The 16,903-nt window shown below is 40.4% G+C and overlaps 1 protein-coding gene across 2 annotated transcripts in view; it reads right to left on the bottom strand.

Annotated features, from left to right (window-relative positions):
* Positions 1-16,561, bottom strand: part of bckdhb (branched chain keto acid dehydrogenase E1 subunit beta) — a 156,085-nt gene extending 139,524 nt beyond the window's left edge. For both annotated transcript variants that reach the window (XM_034175413.1, XM_034175412.1), the window contains exons 1-3: positions 16,346-16,561; positions 1,052-1,129; positions 556-624 (exon numbers count right to left, since the gene is read on the bottom strand). In XM_034175413.1, coding sequence (XP_034031304.1) covers positions 556-624; positions 1,052-1,129; positions 16,346-16,529 — 331 coding nt within the window. In that variant the 5' untranslated portion in view covers positions 16,530-16,561. The remainder of the gene's footprint in view (positions 1-555; positions 625-1,051; positions 1,130-16,345) is intronic.
* Positions 16,562-16,903: the final 342 nt, after the last annotated feature.

Genomic DNA, 16,903 nt, shown 5'->3' with positions numbered 1-16,903 from the left:
CAGCACCAACAGCACATTAACATGCTAATAGAAAAAAAAATAACACTTCATGGAGTTATAAAGAGAGTTACAGTCCATCTGCAAAGTACATAAAGAAACAAATACTGCAGACTTAAAAAAAAAATATCTTATGTGATGATGGAACATTTTATGACAGGAATTACAGCTCACAGAGTGTAAAAGCCTGATTAAATACAATCCAATTGTCTTATGATTTTCAGGACACTGTTTGAAATAATTGTCTTTTTTTAAAAACAAAAGTGTCTGAAATCTTCGTAAAATGTATATGTACCAAATGTACAGTTGGCTGAGTCTAACACATCAACAGTTTTAGTACTTTTCATACTAAAGACATCCAATGAAGCACAATAACAAAATGCAAACAGCTCCATGTGGTCCTGGTGAACAGTGAGCAGTAAAATAACCTGGCAGTGAAGAGGTTGAAGCTCTTCTAAATACTTTGCTGCCGCCTAGTGATAAAACCATACATAGCAGATTGAAGCGCAGACACACACACAGCAGGAGGGGCCAGAAAACACAGCGAAAGCTTTTTACCGTATTTGTCTCTTAGACCCACTGTGCATCGGAAGACACCACCGAACGCCACATCTTCTCCAAAGATGACTGCAGACACATAGACAACCAAATACTAAAAATTGTGGGAAAAAAGACATCAAATATGCCAAATAATCCTTCAGATGATGGAATTTACACGTTTAGAATTTATGTTTCTCTGCCAAGAATAAATACAAACAGAACATGCAAAGTGACAGAAAATGATTATTGTCCAAATTTAAAAAAAATCATCAACCGAGATACTGTGGAATTTGAAATGTAATAACACAGAAATGCACTGTACAGTGGCTGTACAGTACAGCAACATTGGACTTATCAGATTACTTTGAAAGACTAAAAAGTCAAAATGTAATTTACAAACTGAGAAACTGTTTTGGACTGTAACTGGGTTGACGTTCAAGATTTTCTCCTGATAACATAAAGCCACTTTAGATGCATCTTCATCAATAACATGTTTTTTTTATAATACTCATACCTGCAGTAGGATCAGTGGCAAGAGTGTTGTCTAAGGCACTTGTAACAGACTGGAACAGGTTCATCTTCTGGGTTGGACCTACAAGGTTTTTGATGAAAAATGACCATAAAAAATAAATGATAGCAGTGATCATAAAACCGTAAATCAATTACTCACAAAAAGGACCGGCTGATTGCTTGATACCACAGAGTGGTGACTAGAGGTGGATGGATGTATTTGGGTAAAGGTAGTGCATTTTGAATGAATGTATTTAATCTGCAATTGTGTTTTAAAAGACCACAAAAATCCTAAAATGTTGATCACTGGGCTTGATAACTGACAAGCCCCAGGTCCTGATTATCAGTCATTCTGTTTTGCCATCACTCAAAAGCTATGTGGGATATGCTATAGGGCATGAAATCACTGAAAGTGTCATTTTGGTATGATCTCTTGACACCAAGTCGTCAGTCTTTCCATGAGTATTTGAGCAAAGCAGTGGTGAAGAAAAGTTACTGGTAGTTGCTATTTGTCTTCCTGACAGCCTCCTAAGCTTTGGTGATCACAGGGGGACACCATTCATGAAAGATCTTGGAATAATAATGTTGAAAATATTAATCTATGTATATCAGTGGAGTGAAATATTAAACTCCAATGATTTTGCACAAATGTGCTGTCACGCTGATCTGAAAAGTTCTTGTAACATCCTCACAGACTGGGTGTTATGAAGAACAAAGGACTTTTCTTGCCTGAATTGCAATAACTACAGCGACATAACACTGATCTAGTCACTGATTATTCTGAACAAGATTCAGTCACAGCAAAATATATTGCTCAGTGACCAGAACAGCCCGGCTTTACAGTCCCATTTGACATAGCTGCGACACATAGATGGCTACTTTCAAAAGGTAGAGATAGATCGGCCTGAGGTGGTTGTAATTCAGGACCCAAGGCGGTTACACAGTGTGATCTTCTTATGGCTTCGGACAGTGGACTCATCTCTGTGCTTGTTCTGTTAGACCTCAGTGCTGCTTTTGATACTGTTGACCATAAAATTTTATTACAGAGATTAGAGCATGCCATAGGTATTAAAGGCACTGCGCTGCGGTGGTTTGAATCATATTTGTCTAATAGATTACAATTTGTTCATGTAAATGGGGAATCTTCTTCACAGACTAAAGTTAATTATGGAGTTCCACAAGGTTCTGTGCTAGGACCAATTTTATTCACTTATACATGCTTCCCTTAGGCAGTATTATTAGACAGTATTGCTTAAATTTTCATTGTTACGCAGATGATACCCAGCTTTATCTATCCATGAAGCCAGAGGACACACACCAATTAGCTAAACTGCAGGATTGTCTTACAGACATAAAGACATGGATGACCTCTAATTTCCTGCTTTTAAAACTCAGATAAAACTGAAGTTATTGTACTTGGCCCCACAAATCTTAGAAACATGGTGTCTAACCAGATCCTTACTCTGGATGGCATTACCCTGACCTCTAGTAATACTGTGAGAAATCTTGGAGTCATTTTTGATCAGGATATGTCATTCAAAGCGCATATTAAACAATATGTAGGACTGCTTTTTTGCATTTACGCAATATCTCTAAAATCAGAAAGGTCTTGTCTCAGAGTGATGCTGAAAAACTAATTCATGCATTTATTTCCTCTAGGCTGGACTATTGTAATTCATTATTATCAGGTTGTCCTAAAAGTTCCCTAAAAAGCCTTCAGTTAATTCAAAATGCTGCAGCTAGAGTACTGACGGGGGACTAGAAGGAGAGAAGCATATCTCACCCCATATTGGCCTCTCTTCATTGGCTTCCTGTTAATTCTAGAATAGAATTTAAAATTCTTCTTCTTACTTATAAGGTTTTGAATAATCAGGTCCCATCTTATCTTAGGGACCTCGTAGTACCATATCACCCCAATAGAGCACTTCGCTCTCAGACTGCAGGCTTACTTGTAGTTCCTAGGGTTTGTAAGAGTAGAATGGGAGGCAGAGCCTTCAGCTTTCAGGCCTCCTCTCCTGTGGAACCAGCTCCCAATTCAGATCAGGGAGACAGACACCCTCTCTACTTTTAAGATTAGGCTTAAAAACTTTCCTTTTTGCTAAAGCTTATAGTTAGGGCTGGATCAGGTGACCTGAACCATCCCTTAGTTATGCTGCTATAGAGCTAGACTGCTGGGGGGTTCCCATGATGCACTGTTTCTTTCTCTTTTTGCTCTGTATGCACCAATCTGCATTTAATCATTAGTGATCGATCTCTGCTCCCCTCCACAGCATGTCTTTTTTCCTGGTTCTCTCCCTCAGCCCCAACCAGTCCCAGCAGAAGACTGCCCCTCCCTGAGCCTGGTTCTGCTGGAGGTTTCTTCCTGTTAAAAGGGAGTTTTTCCTTCCCCACTGTAGCCAAGTGCTTGCTCACAGGGGGTCGTTTTGACCGTTGGGGTTTTACATAATTATTGTATGGCCTTGCCTTACAATATAAAGCGCCTTGGGGCAGCTGTTTGTTGTGATTTGGCGCTATATATAAAAAAAATTGATTGATTGAAAATTGATTGATTGGTGGATGCACAGCAGTGCACATGATCCCAGACTTCAATGTCTTTATTCAACCAGGTTCAAAAATAGCATTCAGGTGCTACAGGATCACGTTTTGGCATAGATAAATATGATGCAGCCAAAAAGTATTCACAGCGCTTCACTTTTTCCACATTTTCTTACATTACAGCCTTATTCCAAAACTGATTAAATAAAATTTTTCCCTCAAAATTCTACACACAACACCCCAAAATGACAGCATGAAAAAAGTTTTATTATTATTATTATTTTTTTTTTTTGCTAATTTATTAAAAAAAAAAAAGAGAGAAATCATGTGCCCATAAGTATTCACAGCCTTTGCTCACTACTTTGATGTACCTTTGGCAGCAATTACAGCCTCAAGTCTTCTTGAATATGATGTCACAAACTTGGTGCACCTGTCTTTGGGCAGTTTGGCCCATTCCTCTTTATAGCACCTCTCAAGCTCCATCAGGTTGGATGGGAAGCGTCGGTGCACAGACATTTTCAGATCTCTCCAGAGATGTTCAATCAGATTCAGGTCTGGGCTCTGGCTGGGCCACTCAAGGACATTCATAGAGTTGTCCTGAAGCCACTCCTTTGATATCTTGGCTGTGTGCTTTGGGTCATTGTCCTGCTGAAAGATGAACCATCGCCCCAGTCTGAGGTCCAGAGTGCTCTGGAGCAGGTTTTCATCCAGGATGGTGGAAACCATTCGGAAGATTTAGATGGCTTTCGGTGAGGATACTCTGGGCATCACACAGATTAAGGACGAGATTTTGTAATGAAAGACGTGCGGAGGAATTCGCGCGTCGGGACGGAGCCACAATGGTGCACAACAAAAAGCACATCCATGTTGGAAACCATTCAGAAGATTCAGACAGTTTTGGGTGGCTTTTCAGTTGAGTGAGTATCAGAGAAATTGTGTAACAGCTGGGCATGTCACAACTTGTCCTGTGAGCCTTCCAACACGGACATGCTTTTTGTTGTGCACCATTGCGGCTCCGTCCCGACGCGCGAATTCCTCTGCACGTCTTTCATTACAAAATCTCCTGTAACAGTGGAATGTGCCACAAAAGTGCTAATGTACATCTCTTCTGCAATTTCTCTGGTAGTCAGACGACGTCCTGGACCAACACAGCCTTCACTTTGGAAATGATCTGGTCGTTTCAGCCTGTCGATGGACGCTCGGAGCGCGGCGCATCCTCCGCCGCTGTGGGCCGCCTTTAATCCGGTTGTAATGGTCCTTAATCTGTGTGACGCCCAGAGTATCCTCACCGAAAGCTGTCTGAATCTTCCGAATGGTTTCCACCTGGCTGTCTCTCACAGTTTCTGGAAAAATTTGATTCAGCGCTGCTCCAGTCGCTCAGCCATTTCCATGACAATGAAAATCCGACAAGAATCACGTGTGATTGCGTCAGACAAGCTTGAACCCTCGTGCGCATGCGTGAGTTTTTCCACGCCTGTCGGTTGCGTCATTTGCCTGTGAGCAGGCTTTGAGTGAGGAGGGGTCCAGCCCCCTCGTCGTCGTTTCATTGCCAGGAAATGGCGGAATGATTTGGGCTTTTTTTCCCATCAGAATTTTTTCAGAAACTGTTAGAGACTGGCAGCTGGAAACCATTAGAAAAACTTATCTGGCTTTCGGTGAAAATGTTACGGGCTTGGTAGAGAATAAGGAGTGTTACTGTCGCTTTAAGGACGGCCCCCAGCGGCTGTGGGGCGCGCCGCGCTCCGAAGCCACCATCGACAGGCTGAACGACCATTTCATTTCTAAACACATGGCTGTCTGGATCTGTGACCATCGTGTGCCATTTCTCTGGTTATCACAAGAGCTGGACATCAACCATTTTCCGGCAGATTTCACTTTTAACAAGAGATTTTGTCATGGAAAGCCGAGCGGAGGCTTCGCACGAAGGATTCGCTACTGGAGCGAGACAAAACCACCTCCATTTTGGTCTCACAGGATGGCTCTGAGATGGCGTTAAGACAGCTGTCAGCGGTTTTTCCATCGAGTGATTATCCGAGAAATTGTAGATGTGCCTGGACATGCCAGAACATGTCCCGTGAGGCTTCATCACGGCGTTGCTTTGCGCCATGCGGCACCGCCGCAATGCGCGAAGCCTCCGCTCCTATTTCCATGACAAAAACTCCTGTAACAGTGGAATGTGCCGTTCATTTCCAAACTGGACACTGTGTTTTATCCAGGACGTCGTCTGACTAGCACAAAGAATTGTGAAAAGTCGTGGACATCAGCACTTTTTCGGCACATTGAGACAGACGTGCGGAGGAATTCCGCGCGTGCGGCGGTGCCGCATGGCGCAAAGCAAAGCCGTGATGAAGCCTCACTGGCAACTTTCTGGCTTTAAGAAACACTATAAGAAATCAAGAAAAAAAAATTGTGGCAGTCAGTAAAGGTTAATTTTTTAGACCAAGCAGAGGGAAAAAAATATGGACTCACTCAATTCTGAGGAATAAATTATGGAATCACCCTGTAAATTTTCATCCCCAAAACTAACACCTGCATCAAATCAGATCTGCTCGTTAGTCCACATCTAAAAAGGAGTGATCACACCTTGTAGAGCTGTTGCACCAAGTGGACTGACATGAATCATGGCTCCAACACGAGAGATGTCAATTGAAACAAAGGAGAGGATTATCAAACTCTTAAAAGAGGGTAAATCATCGCACAATGTTGCAAAAGATGTTGGTTGTTCACAGTCAGCTGTGTCTAAACTCTGGACCAAATACACACAACATGGGAAGGTTGTTAAAGGCAAACATACTGGTAGACCAAGGAAGACATCAAAGCGTCAAGACAGAAAACTAAAAGCAATACGTCTCAAAAATCAAAAATGCACAACAAAACAAATGAGGAACGAATGGGAGGAAACTGGAGTCAACGTCTGTGACCGAACTGTAAGAAACCACCTAAAGGAAATGGGATTTACATATAGAAAAGCTAAACGAAAGCCATCATTAACACCTAAACAGAAAAAAACAAGGTTACAACGGGCTAAGGAAAAGCAATCGTGGACTGTGGATGACTGGATGAAAGTCATATTCAGTGATGAATCTTGAATCTGCATTGGGCAAGGTGATGATGCTGGAACTTTTGTTTGGTACCGTTCAAATGAGATTTATAAAGATGACTGCCTGAAGAGAACATGTAAATTTCCACAGTCATTGATGATATGGGGCTGCATGTCAGGTAAAGGCACTGGGGAGATGGCTGTCATTACATCATCAATAAATGCACAAGTTTATGTTGATATTTTGGACACTTTTCTTATCCCATCAATTGAAAGGATGTTTGGGGATGATGAAATCATTTTTCAAGATGATAATGCATCTTGCCATAGAGCAAAAACTGTGAAAACATTCCTTGCAAAAAGACATATAGGGTCAATGTCATGGCCTGCAAATAGTCTGGATCTTAATCCAATTGAAAATCTTTGGTGGAAGTTGAAGAAAATGGTCCATGACAAGGCTCCAACCTGCAAAACTGATTTGGCAACAGCAATCAGAGAAAGTTGGAGCCAGATTGATGAAGAGTACTGTTTGTCACTCATTAAGTCCATGCCTCAGAGACTGCAAGCTGTTATAAAAGCCAGAGGTGGTGCAACAAAATACTAGTGATGTGTTGGAGCGTTTTTGTTTTTCATGATTCCATAATTTTTTCCTCAGAATTGAGTGATTCCATATTTTTTTTTCCCTCTACTTGGTCTAAAAAAGTAACCGTTACTGACTGCCACAATTTTTTTTCCTGATTTCTTATAGTGTTTCTTAAAGCCAGAAAGTTGCCATTTGAAATGACTTTAGTTTTGTGTCATGTCTGTGATCTGCTTTTTTTCTACAAAATTAAACAACTGAATGAACATCCTCCGAGGCCAGTGATTCCATAATTTTTGCCAGGGGTTGTATATACTCAAGTAAGTCCCTTCGGCTGCTCCCTTGTTTGCACTCGGGGTCGCCACAGCAAATCCAAGGTGGATCTGCATGTTGAACTGGCACAGGTTTTATGCTGGATGCCCTTCCTGACGCAACTCCACATTACATGGAGAAATGTGGTATATATATATGTGTATATATATATATATATATATATATATATATATATATATATACATATCAAATCAAATCAATTTTATTTATATAGCGCCAAATCACAACAAACAGTTGCCCCAAGGCGCTTTATATTGTACGGCAAAAGCCACACAATAATTACAGAAAAACCACAACGGTCAAAACAACCCCCTGTGAGCAAGCACTTGGCGACAGTGGGAAGGAAAAACTCCCTTTTAACAGGAAGAAACCTCCAGCAGAACCAGGCTCAGGGAGGGGCAGTCTTCTGCTGGGACTGGTTGGGGCTGAGGGGAGAGAATCTGGAAAAAGACATGCTGTGGAAGAGAGCAGAGATCAATCACTAATGATTAAATGCAGAGTGGTGCATACAGAGCAAAAAGACAAAGAAACACTCAGTGCATCATGGGAACCCCCCCAGCAGTCTAAGTCTATAGCAGCATAACTAATGGATGGTTCAGGGTCACCTGATCCAGCCCTAACTATAAGCTTTTTCAAAAAGGAAAGTTTTAAGCCTAATCTTAAAAGTAGAGAGGGTGTCTGTCTCCCTGATCTGAATTGGGAGCTGGTTCTACAGGAGAGGAGCCTGAAAGCTGAAGGCTCTGCCTCCCATTCTACTCTTACAAACCCTAGGAACTACAAGTAAGCCTGCAGTCTGAGAGAAAAGCTCTCTATTGGGGTGATATGGTACTAAGAGGTCCCTAAGATAAGATGGGACCTGATTATTCAAAACCTTATAAGTAAGAAGAAGAATTTTAAATTCTATTCTGGAATTAACAGGGAGCCAATGAAGAGAGGCCAATATGGGTGAAATATGCTCTCTCCTTCTAGTCCCTGTCAGTAATCTCGCTGCAGCATTTTGAATTAACTGAAGGCTTTTCAGGGAACTTTTAGGACAACCTGATAATAATGAATTACAGTAGTCCAGCCTAGAAGAAATAAATGCATGAATTAGCTTTTCAGCATCACTCTGAGACAAGACCTTTCTAATTTTAGAGATATTGCACAAATGCAAAAAAAGCAGTCCTACATATTTGCTTAATATGCGCATTGAAGGACATATCCTGATCAAAAATGACTCCAAGATTTCTCACAGTATTACTGGAGGTCAGGGTAATGCCATCCGGAGTAAGGATCTGGTAAGACACCATGTTTCTAAGATTTGTGGGGCCAAGTACAATAACTTCAGTTTTATCTGAGTTTAAAAGCAGGAAATTAGAGGTCATCCATGTCTTTATGTCTGAAAGACATTCCTGCAGTTTAACTAATTGGTGTGTGTCCTCTGGATTCATGGATAGATAAAGCTGGGTATCATCTGCGTAACAATGAAAATTTAAGCAATGCTTTCTAATAACACTGCCTAAGGGAAACATGTATAAAGTGAATAAAATTGGTCCTAGCACAGAACCTTGTGGAACTCCATAATTAACCTTAGTCTGTGAAGAAGACTCCCCATTTACATGAACAAATTGTAATCTATTAGATAAATATGATTCAAACTACTGCAACGCAGTGCCTTTAATACCTATGGCATGCTCTAATCTCTGTCATAAAATTTTATGGTCAACAGTATAAAAGCTGCACTGAGGTCTAACAGGACAAACAGAGATGAGTCCACTGTCTGAGGCCATAAGATGATCATTTGTAACCTTCACTAATGCTGTTTCTGTACTATGATGAATTCTGAAACCTGACTGAAACTCTTCAAATAGACCATTCCTCTGCAGATGATTGGTTAGCTGTTTTACAACTACCCTTTCAAGAATTTTTGAGAGAAAAGGAAGGTTGGATATTGGCCTATAATTAGCTAAGATAGCTGGGTCAAGTGATGGCTTTTTAAGTAATGGTTTAATTACTGCCACCTTAAAAGCCTGTGGTACATAGCCAACTAATAAAGATAGATTGATCATATTTAAGATTGAAGCATTAACTAATGGTAGGGCTTCCTTGAGCAGCCTGGTAGGTATGGGGTCTAATAGACATGTTGATGGTTTGGAGGAAGTGACTAATGAAAATAACTCAGACAGAACAATCGGAGAGAAAGAGTCTAACCAAATACCAGCATTACTGAAGGCAGCCAAACATAAAGATATGTCTTTGGGATGGTTATGAATAATTTTTTTCTCTAATAGTTAAAATTTTATTTGCAAAGAAAGTCACGAAGTCAATGCTAGTTAAAGGAATACTCGGCTCAATAGAGCTCTGACTCTTTGTCAGCCTGGCTACAGTGCTGAAAAGAAACCTGGGGTAGTTCTTATTTTCTTCAATTAGTGATGAATAGTAAGATGACCTAGCTTTACGGAGGGCTTTTTTATAGAGCAACAGACTCTTTTTCCAGGCTAAATGAAGATCTTCTAAATTAGTGAGACGCCATTTCCTCTCCAGCTTATGGGTTATCTGCTTTAAGCTGCGAGTTTGTGGGTTATACCACGGAGTCAAGCATTTCTGATTTAAGGCTCTCTTTTTCAGAGGAGCTACAGCATCCAAAGTTGTGCTCAATGAGGATGTAAAGCTACTGACGAGATAATCTATCTCACTCACAGAGTTTAGGTAGCTACTCTGCACTGTGTTGGTATATGGCATTGAAGAATCAATCAATCAATCAATCAACTTTTTTCTTATATAGCGCCAAATCACAACAAACAGTTGCCCCAAGGCGCTCCATATTGTAAGGCAAGGCCATACAATAATTATGAAAAACCCCAACGGTCAAAACGACCCCCTATGAGCAAGCACTTGGCCACAGTGGGAAGGAAAAACTCCCTTTTAACAGGAAGAAAACCTCCAGCAGAACCAGGCTCAGGGAGGGGCAGTCTTCTGCTGAGACTAGTTGGGGCTGAGGGAAAGAACCAGGAAAAAGACATGCCGAGAAGGGGTGCAGAGATCGATCACTAATGATTAAATGCAGAGTGATGCATACGGAGCAAAAAGAGAAAGAAACAGTGCATCATGGGAACCCCCCCACAGTCTACGTCTAAAGCAACATAACCAAGGGATGGTCCAGGGTCACCCGATCCAGCCCTAACTATAAGCCTTAGCGAAAAGGAAAGTTTTAAGCCTAATCTTAAAAGTAGAGAGGGTATCTGTCTCCCTGATCTGAATTGGGAGCTGGTTCCACAGGAGAGGAGCCTGAAAGCTGAAGGCTCTGCCTCCCATTCTACTCTTATAAACCCTAGGAACTACAAGTAAGCCCGCAGTCTGAGAGCGAAGCGCTCTAATGGGGTAATATGGTACTACGAGGTCCCTAAGATAAGATGGGACCTGATTATTCAAAACCTTATAAGTAAGAAGAAGAATTTTAAATTCTATTCTAGAATTAACAGGAAGCCAATGAAGAGAGGCCAAAACGGGTGAGATATGCTCTCTCCTGCTAGTCCCCGTCAGTACTCTAGCTGCAGCATTCTGAACCAACTGAAGGCTTTTTAGGGAACTTTTAGGACAACCTGATAATAATGAATTACAATAGTCCAGCCTAGAGGAAATAAATGCATGAATTAGTTTTTCAGCATCACTCTGAGACAAGACCTTTCTGATTTTAGAGATATTGCGTAAATGCAAAAAGGCAGTCCTACATATTTGTTTAATATGCACTTTGAATGACATATCCTGATCAAAAATGACTCCAAGATTTCTCACAGCACTACTAGAGATCAGGGAAATGCCATCCAGAGTAACGATCTGGTTAGACACCATGCTTCTAAGATTTGTGGGGCCAAGTACAATAACTTCAGTTTTATCTGAGTTTAAAAGCAGGAAATTAGAGGTCATCCATGTCTTTATGTCTGTAAGACAATCCTGCAGTTTAGCTAATTGGTGTGTATCCTCTGGCTTCATGGATAGATAAAGCTGGGTATCATCTGCGTAACAATGAAAATTTAAGCAATACCGTCTAATAATACTGCCTAAGGGAAGCATGTATAAAGTGAATAAAATTGGTCCTAGCACAGAACCTTGTGGAACTCCATAATTAACTTTAGTCTGTGAAGAAGATTCCCCATTTACATGAACAAACTGTAATCTATTAGACAAATATGATTCAAACCACCGCAGCGCAGTGCCTTTAATACCTATGACATGCTCTAATCTCTGTAATAAAATTTTATGGTCAACAGTATCAAAAGCAGCACTGAGGTCCAACAGAACAAGCACAGAGATAAGTCCACTGTCCGAAGCCATAAGAAGATAATTTGTAACCTTCACTAATGCTGTTTCTGTACTATGATGAATTCTAAAACCTGACTGAAACTCTTCAAATAGACCATTCCTCTGCAGGTGATCAGTTAGCTCTTTTACAACTACCCTCTCAAGAATCTTTGAGAGAAAAGGAAGGTTGGAGATTGGCCTATAATTAGCTAAGATAGCTGGGTCAAGTGATGGCTTTTTAAGTAATGGTTTAATTACTGCCACCTTAAAGGCCTGTGGTACATAACCAACTAACAAAGATAGATTGATCATATTTAAGATTGAAGCATTAAATAATGGTAGGACTTCCTTGAGCAGCCTGGCAGGAATGGGGTCTAATAAACATGTTGATGGTTTGGATGAAGTAACTAATGAAAATAACTCAGACAGAACAATCGGAGAGAAAGAGTCTAACCAAATACCGGCATCACTGAAAGCAGCCAAAGATAACGATACATCTTTGGGATGGTTATGAGTAATTTTTTCTCTAATAGTCAAAATTTTGTTAGCAAAGAAAGTCATGAAGTCATTACTAGTTAAAGTTAATGGCATACTCAGCTCAATAGAGCTCTGACTCTTTGTCAGCCTGGCTACAGTGCTGAAAAGAAACCTGGGGTTGTTCTTATTTTCTTCAATTAGTGATGAGTAGAAAGATGTCCTAGCTTTACGGAGGGCTTTTTTATAGAGCAACAAACTCTTTTTCCAGGCTAAGTGAAGATCTTCTAAATTAGTGAGACAGCATTTCCTCTCCAACTTACGGGTTATCTGCTTTAAGCTACGAGTTTGTGAGTTATACCACGGAGTTAGACACTTCTGATTTAAAGCTCTCTTTTTCAGAGGAGCTACAGCATCCAAAGTTGTCTTCAATGAGGATGTAAAACTATTGACGAGATACTCTAACTCCCTTACAGAGTTTAGGTAGCTACTCTGCTCTGTGTTGGTATATGACATTAGAGAACATAAAGAAGGAATCATATCCTTAAACCTAGTTACAGCGCTTTCTGAAAGACTTCTAGTGTAATGAAACTTATTCCCCACTGCAGGGTAGTCCATCAGGGTAAATGTAAATGTTATTAAAAAATGATCAGACAGAAGGGAGTTTTCAGGGAATACTGTTAAGTCTTCTATTTCCATACCATAAGTCAGAACAAGATCTAAAATATGATTAAAGTGGTGGGTGGACTCATTTACTTTTTGAGCAAAGCCGATAGAGTCTAATAATAGATTAAATGCAGTGTTGAGGCTGTCATTCTCAGCATCTATGTGGATGTTAAAAATCACTCACTATAATTATCTTATCTGAGCTAAGCGCTAAATCAGATAAATGGTCTGAAAATTCACAGAGAAACTCACAGTAACGACCAGGTGGACGATAGATAATAACAAATAAAACTGGTTTTTCAGACTTCCAGTTTGGATGGACAAGACTAAGAGTCAAGCTTTCAAATGAATTAAAGCTCTGTCTGGGTCTTTGATTAATTAATAAGCTGGAGTGGAAGATTGCTGCTAATCCTCCTCCTCGACCTGTGCTTCGAGCATTCTGACAGTTAGTGTGACTCGGGAGTGTTGACTCATTTAAACTAACATAATCATCCTGCTGTAACCAGGTTTCTGTAAGGCAGAATAAATCAATATGTTGATCAATTATTATATAATTTACTAACAGGGACTTAGAAGAGAGAGACCTAATGTTTAATAGACCACATTTAACTGTTTTAGTCTGTGGAGCAGTTCAAGGTGCTATATTATTTTTTCTTTTTGAATTTTTATGCTTAAATAGATTTTTACTGGTTATTGGTGGTCTAGGAGCAGGCACCGTCTCCACGGGGATGGGGTATTGGGGGGATGGCAGGGGGAGAGAAGCTGCAGAGAGGTGTGTAAGACTACAACTCTGCTTCCTGGTCCCAACCCTGGATAGTCACGGTTTGGAGGGTTTAATAAAATTGGCCAGATTTCTAGAGATGAGAGCTGCTCCATCCAAAGTGGGATGGATGCCGTCTCTCCTAACAAGACCAGGTTTTCCCCAGAAACTTTGCCAATTATCTATGACGCCCACCTCATTTTTTGGACACCACTCAGACAGCCAGCAATTCAAGGAGAACATGCAGCTAAACATGTCACTCCCGGTCCGATTGGGGAGGAGCCCAGAGAAAACTACAGAGTCCGACATTGTTTTTGCAAAGTTAGACACCGATTCAATATTAATTTTAGTGGCCTCCGATTGGCGTAACCGGGTGTCATTACTGCCGACATGAATTACAATCTTACCAAATTTACGCTTAGCCTTAGCCAGCAGTTTCAAATTTCCTTCAATGTCGCCTGCTCTGGCCCCCGGAAGACATTTGACTATGGTTGCTGGTGTCACTAACTTCACATTTCTCAAAACAGAGTCGCCAATAACCAGAGTTTGATCCTCAGCGGGTGTGTCGCCGAGTGGGGAAAAACGGTTAGAAATGTGAACGGATTGGTGGTGTACAGGGGGCTTCTGTTTAGAACTATGCTTCTTCCTCACAGTCACCCAGCCAGCCTGCTTTCCCGGCTGCTCGGGATCCGCTGGAGGGGAACTAACGGTGGCTAAGCTACCTTGGTGCACACCAACTCCAGGGGCCTGGCTCGCTGTAAGATTTTCCAAGGTGCAGAGCCGAGTCTCCAATTCGCCCAGCCTGGCCTCCAAAGCTACGAACAAGCTACACTTATTACAAGTACCGTTACTGCTAAAGCAGGCCAAGGAATAACTAAACATTTCACACCCAGCGCAGAAAAGTGTGGGAGAGACAGGAGAAGCTGTCATGCTAAACCGGCTAAGAGCTAATAGCTGCACTAAGCTACCGGATTCCTAAAACACACAAAGTGAATAATGTGTAAATAATTTAGAGGTGATTCAGCAGAGAGAGTGCTTTAGTTAAGGCACATGAAGATTACACTGTGAAATAAATCGTTATCTAGTTATCTAGATCAATCTAACTACGCAGATTAAACAGCTAACAGATACAGCAAAACACCCCTGTGCTCCGGAACAGGAAGTGATACAATACCGCATATATATATATATATATATACATACATACATACATACATACATACATACATACATACACACACATAAATATATAGTGTGTGTATAGGAAAAAATTAATTTCATCAATTTTGCAATAAGGCTGTAACACAATCTAACATAAACGAGTGGAAAAAGTGAAGTGCTGTGAATACTTTCTAGAAGTACCGTATCATGTTATATGCTATTTTCACGCATTTGTATAGCTTGCAAGTTATCAGTTTTAACTTTTTGTAAGACAAAAATTTTTCAAGCCATCATCTGGACAAAACAACATTTTGTTTTTGTTAGGTTTTTTTTGGGGGGGGGGGGGCATTTTAAACCTCAAATTGTCTATTTTTTGTTTCCATTGTTGTATGTTAGCAAAAATTCAAAGAATGATTCTCTCACCAGATGTTTCATTTAAAATTAATTAGGACAATTTTTACCTGAGGCCATCAATTATGACCATCAGGTATTGCGAAGACTTTGCGTCCATCTGAGGTCACCATAAGTCCAGTCCTGTTACTGCCAGGGTCTTAAAATTCACAGGAAAAATTCTTGGGGCACAGACCTTGGACAAGTTCTAAGATGGCTAACCTGGACCTATTTTAAGAGGTCAAAAGGTCACATTTTGTTCCTATTTTTATGGTACAATCTCACAGATGTTAGCATGGTGATCTCACTTCCTGGTGCTGCTAGCTGCTCACTTCGCTACGTTTTTGGCTAAATATAATACCTTTATCATATATTATGTAAAAACTAGTGAGAAATAAATATTTCTAAAACTGGAAATGCTGTTGTAACATGATAACATCGCTGCAGTGATTAATAAGACAGGATCTTAATAATTAATGTAATTAACAATAAATGTATAAGTAATATTACATGATACCAATTAAACAACTGCAAATTATAAATAACAACGCTCATAGAGCTGAGGGTATTTTAGCATTGTGTTATATTTTTTATATTTTTTGACATGTGCTTCTATGTACTACTGTACACGTTCTTTAACAACACTAAGAAATTATTAAATGATATTGCATGTTTGGTGTATATAATGCGGAATATACAATCAGATATTTATATATGAATTTTGATAAGTCTTTCTGACCCCAAGTGATGGAATCTCAATTCTGACCTTTGGGACCTTGAAATGGAGATTTTGATCTGAGGCCAGAGTCACTTTGAAAAACTGGAGACATTATGATAAAGTCACATAAACAGGAAGATGATGGATTTAAAATGACTTTAAAATGGATGTTAAGTGAATCGATTTAAAACGGCCAAAATCTGCGTGTGAGCTGTCAGGAGACAAACCAACAACATGTCAAATTAAAGTCTAAGTAGCTCCTAAATATGGCTGAAAATAAAGCAGGGTTTCGAAGATTTTTTTCCACCTGAAACGATATTTAAAAGCAGCTAACTGTCGTTAGCCGGCTACCAGCCTCACCGTGTTGAGTTGGAACGGAACCCGGATAGAAGGTAAAATGAGCCGCATGTCTTCGTTGTGTTTTCGGGTGAGAACTGCAGCTCGGGGAGAACCTCAACAGAGTAGTCCCGACAGCACTCTGAGTACCAGAAAAGTAACGTTTCGAGTTGACTCCTCGGCGAAAGAAACGAACAACGGCCGCCATTACTGTTGTTATGACGAGAGTTTAGCCCAACAACCACCCAGGCTGGTCGGAAAGGTTCCGCCCTTTTCGCCTCTGATTGGCTAGAAGGTGTCTACCATGATTGGCTATTTGATTTGGCAGTAAAACGTCATCTTAAGTTCTGGAACTGCTGTCTTTTTTTTTCAGCCGCAGTTTTTTTTTTTTTTTTTTTTTTTTTTTTAACAACAAGGGAATTTTACACTTTATCAGTACAATTCAAGAGTACCTCTGCACATTGCTCACAGTACTAGAAGTAGCGTACACCGTTTCTGTATCCGATAGTAATAGAAGAGCTGCAGGGGCGCACTGACGGTGTGTCAATCACAGAGCCAGAGAACAGGATGTCCTTCAAATGT

The sequence above is a fragment of the Thalassophryne amazonica genome, chromosome 7 (assembly GCF_902500255.1).
Source record: "Thalassophryne amazonica chromosome 7, fThaAma1.1, whole genome shotgun sequence".
Lineage (NCBI taxonomy): Eukaryota > Metazoa > Chordata > Actinopteri > Batrachoidiformes > Batrachoididae > Thalassophryne > Thalassophryne amazonica.
Note: the sequence above shows the minus strand (reverse complement) of the source record. Positions and strands in the feature narration are given on the sequence as shown.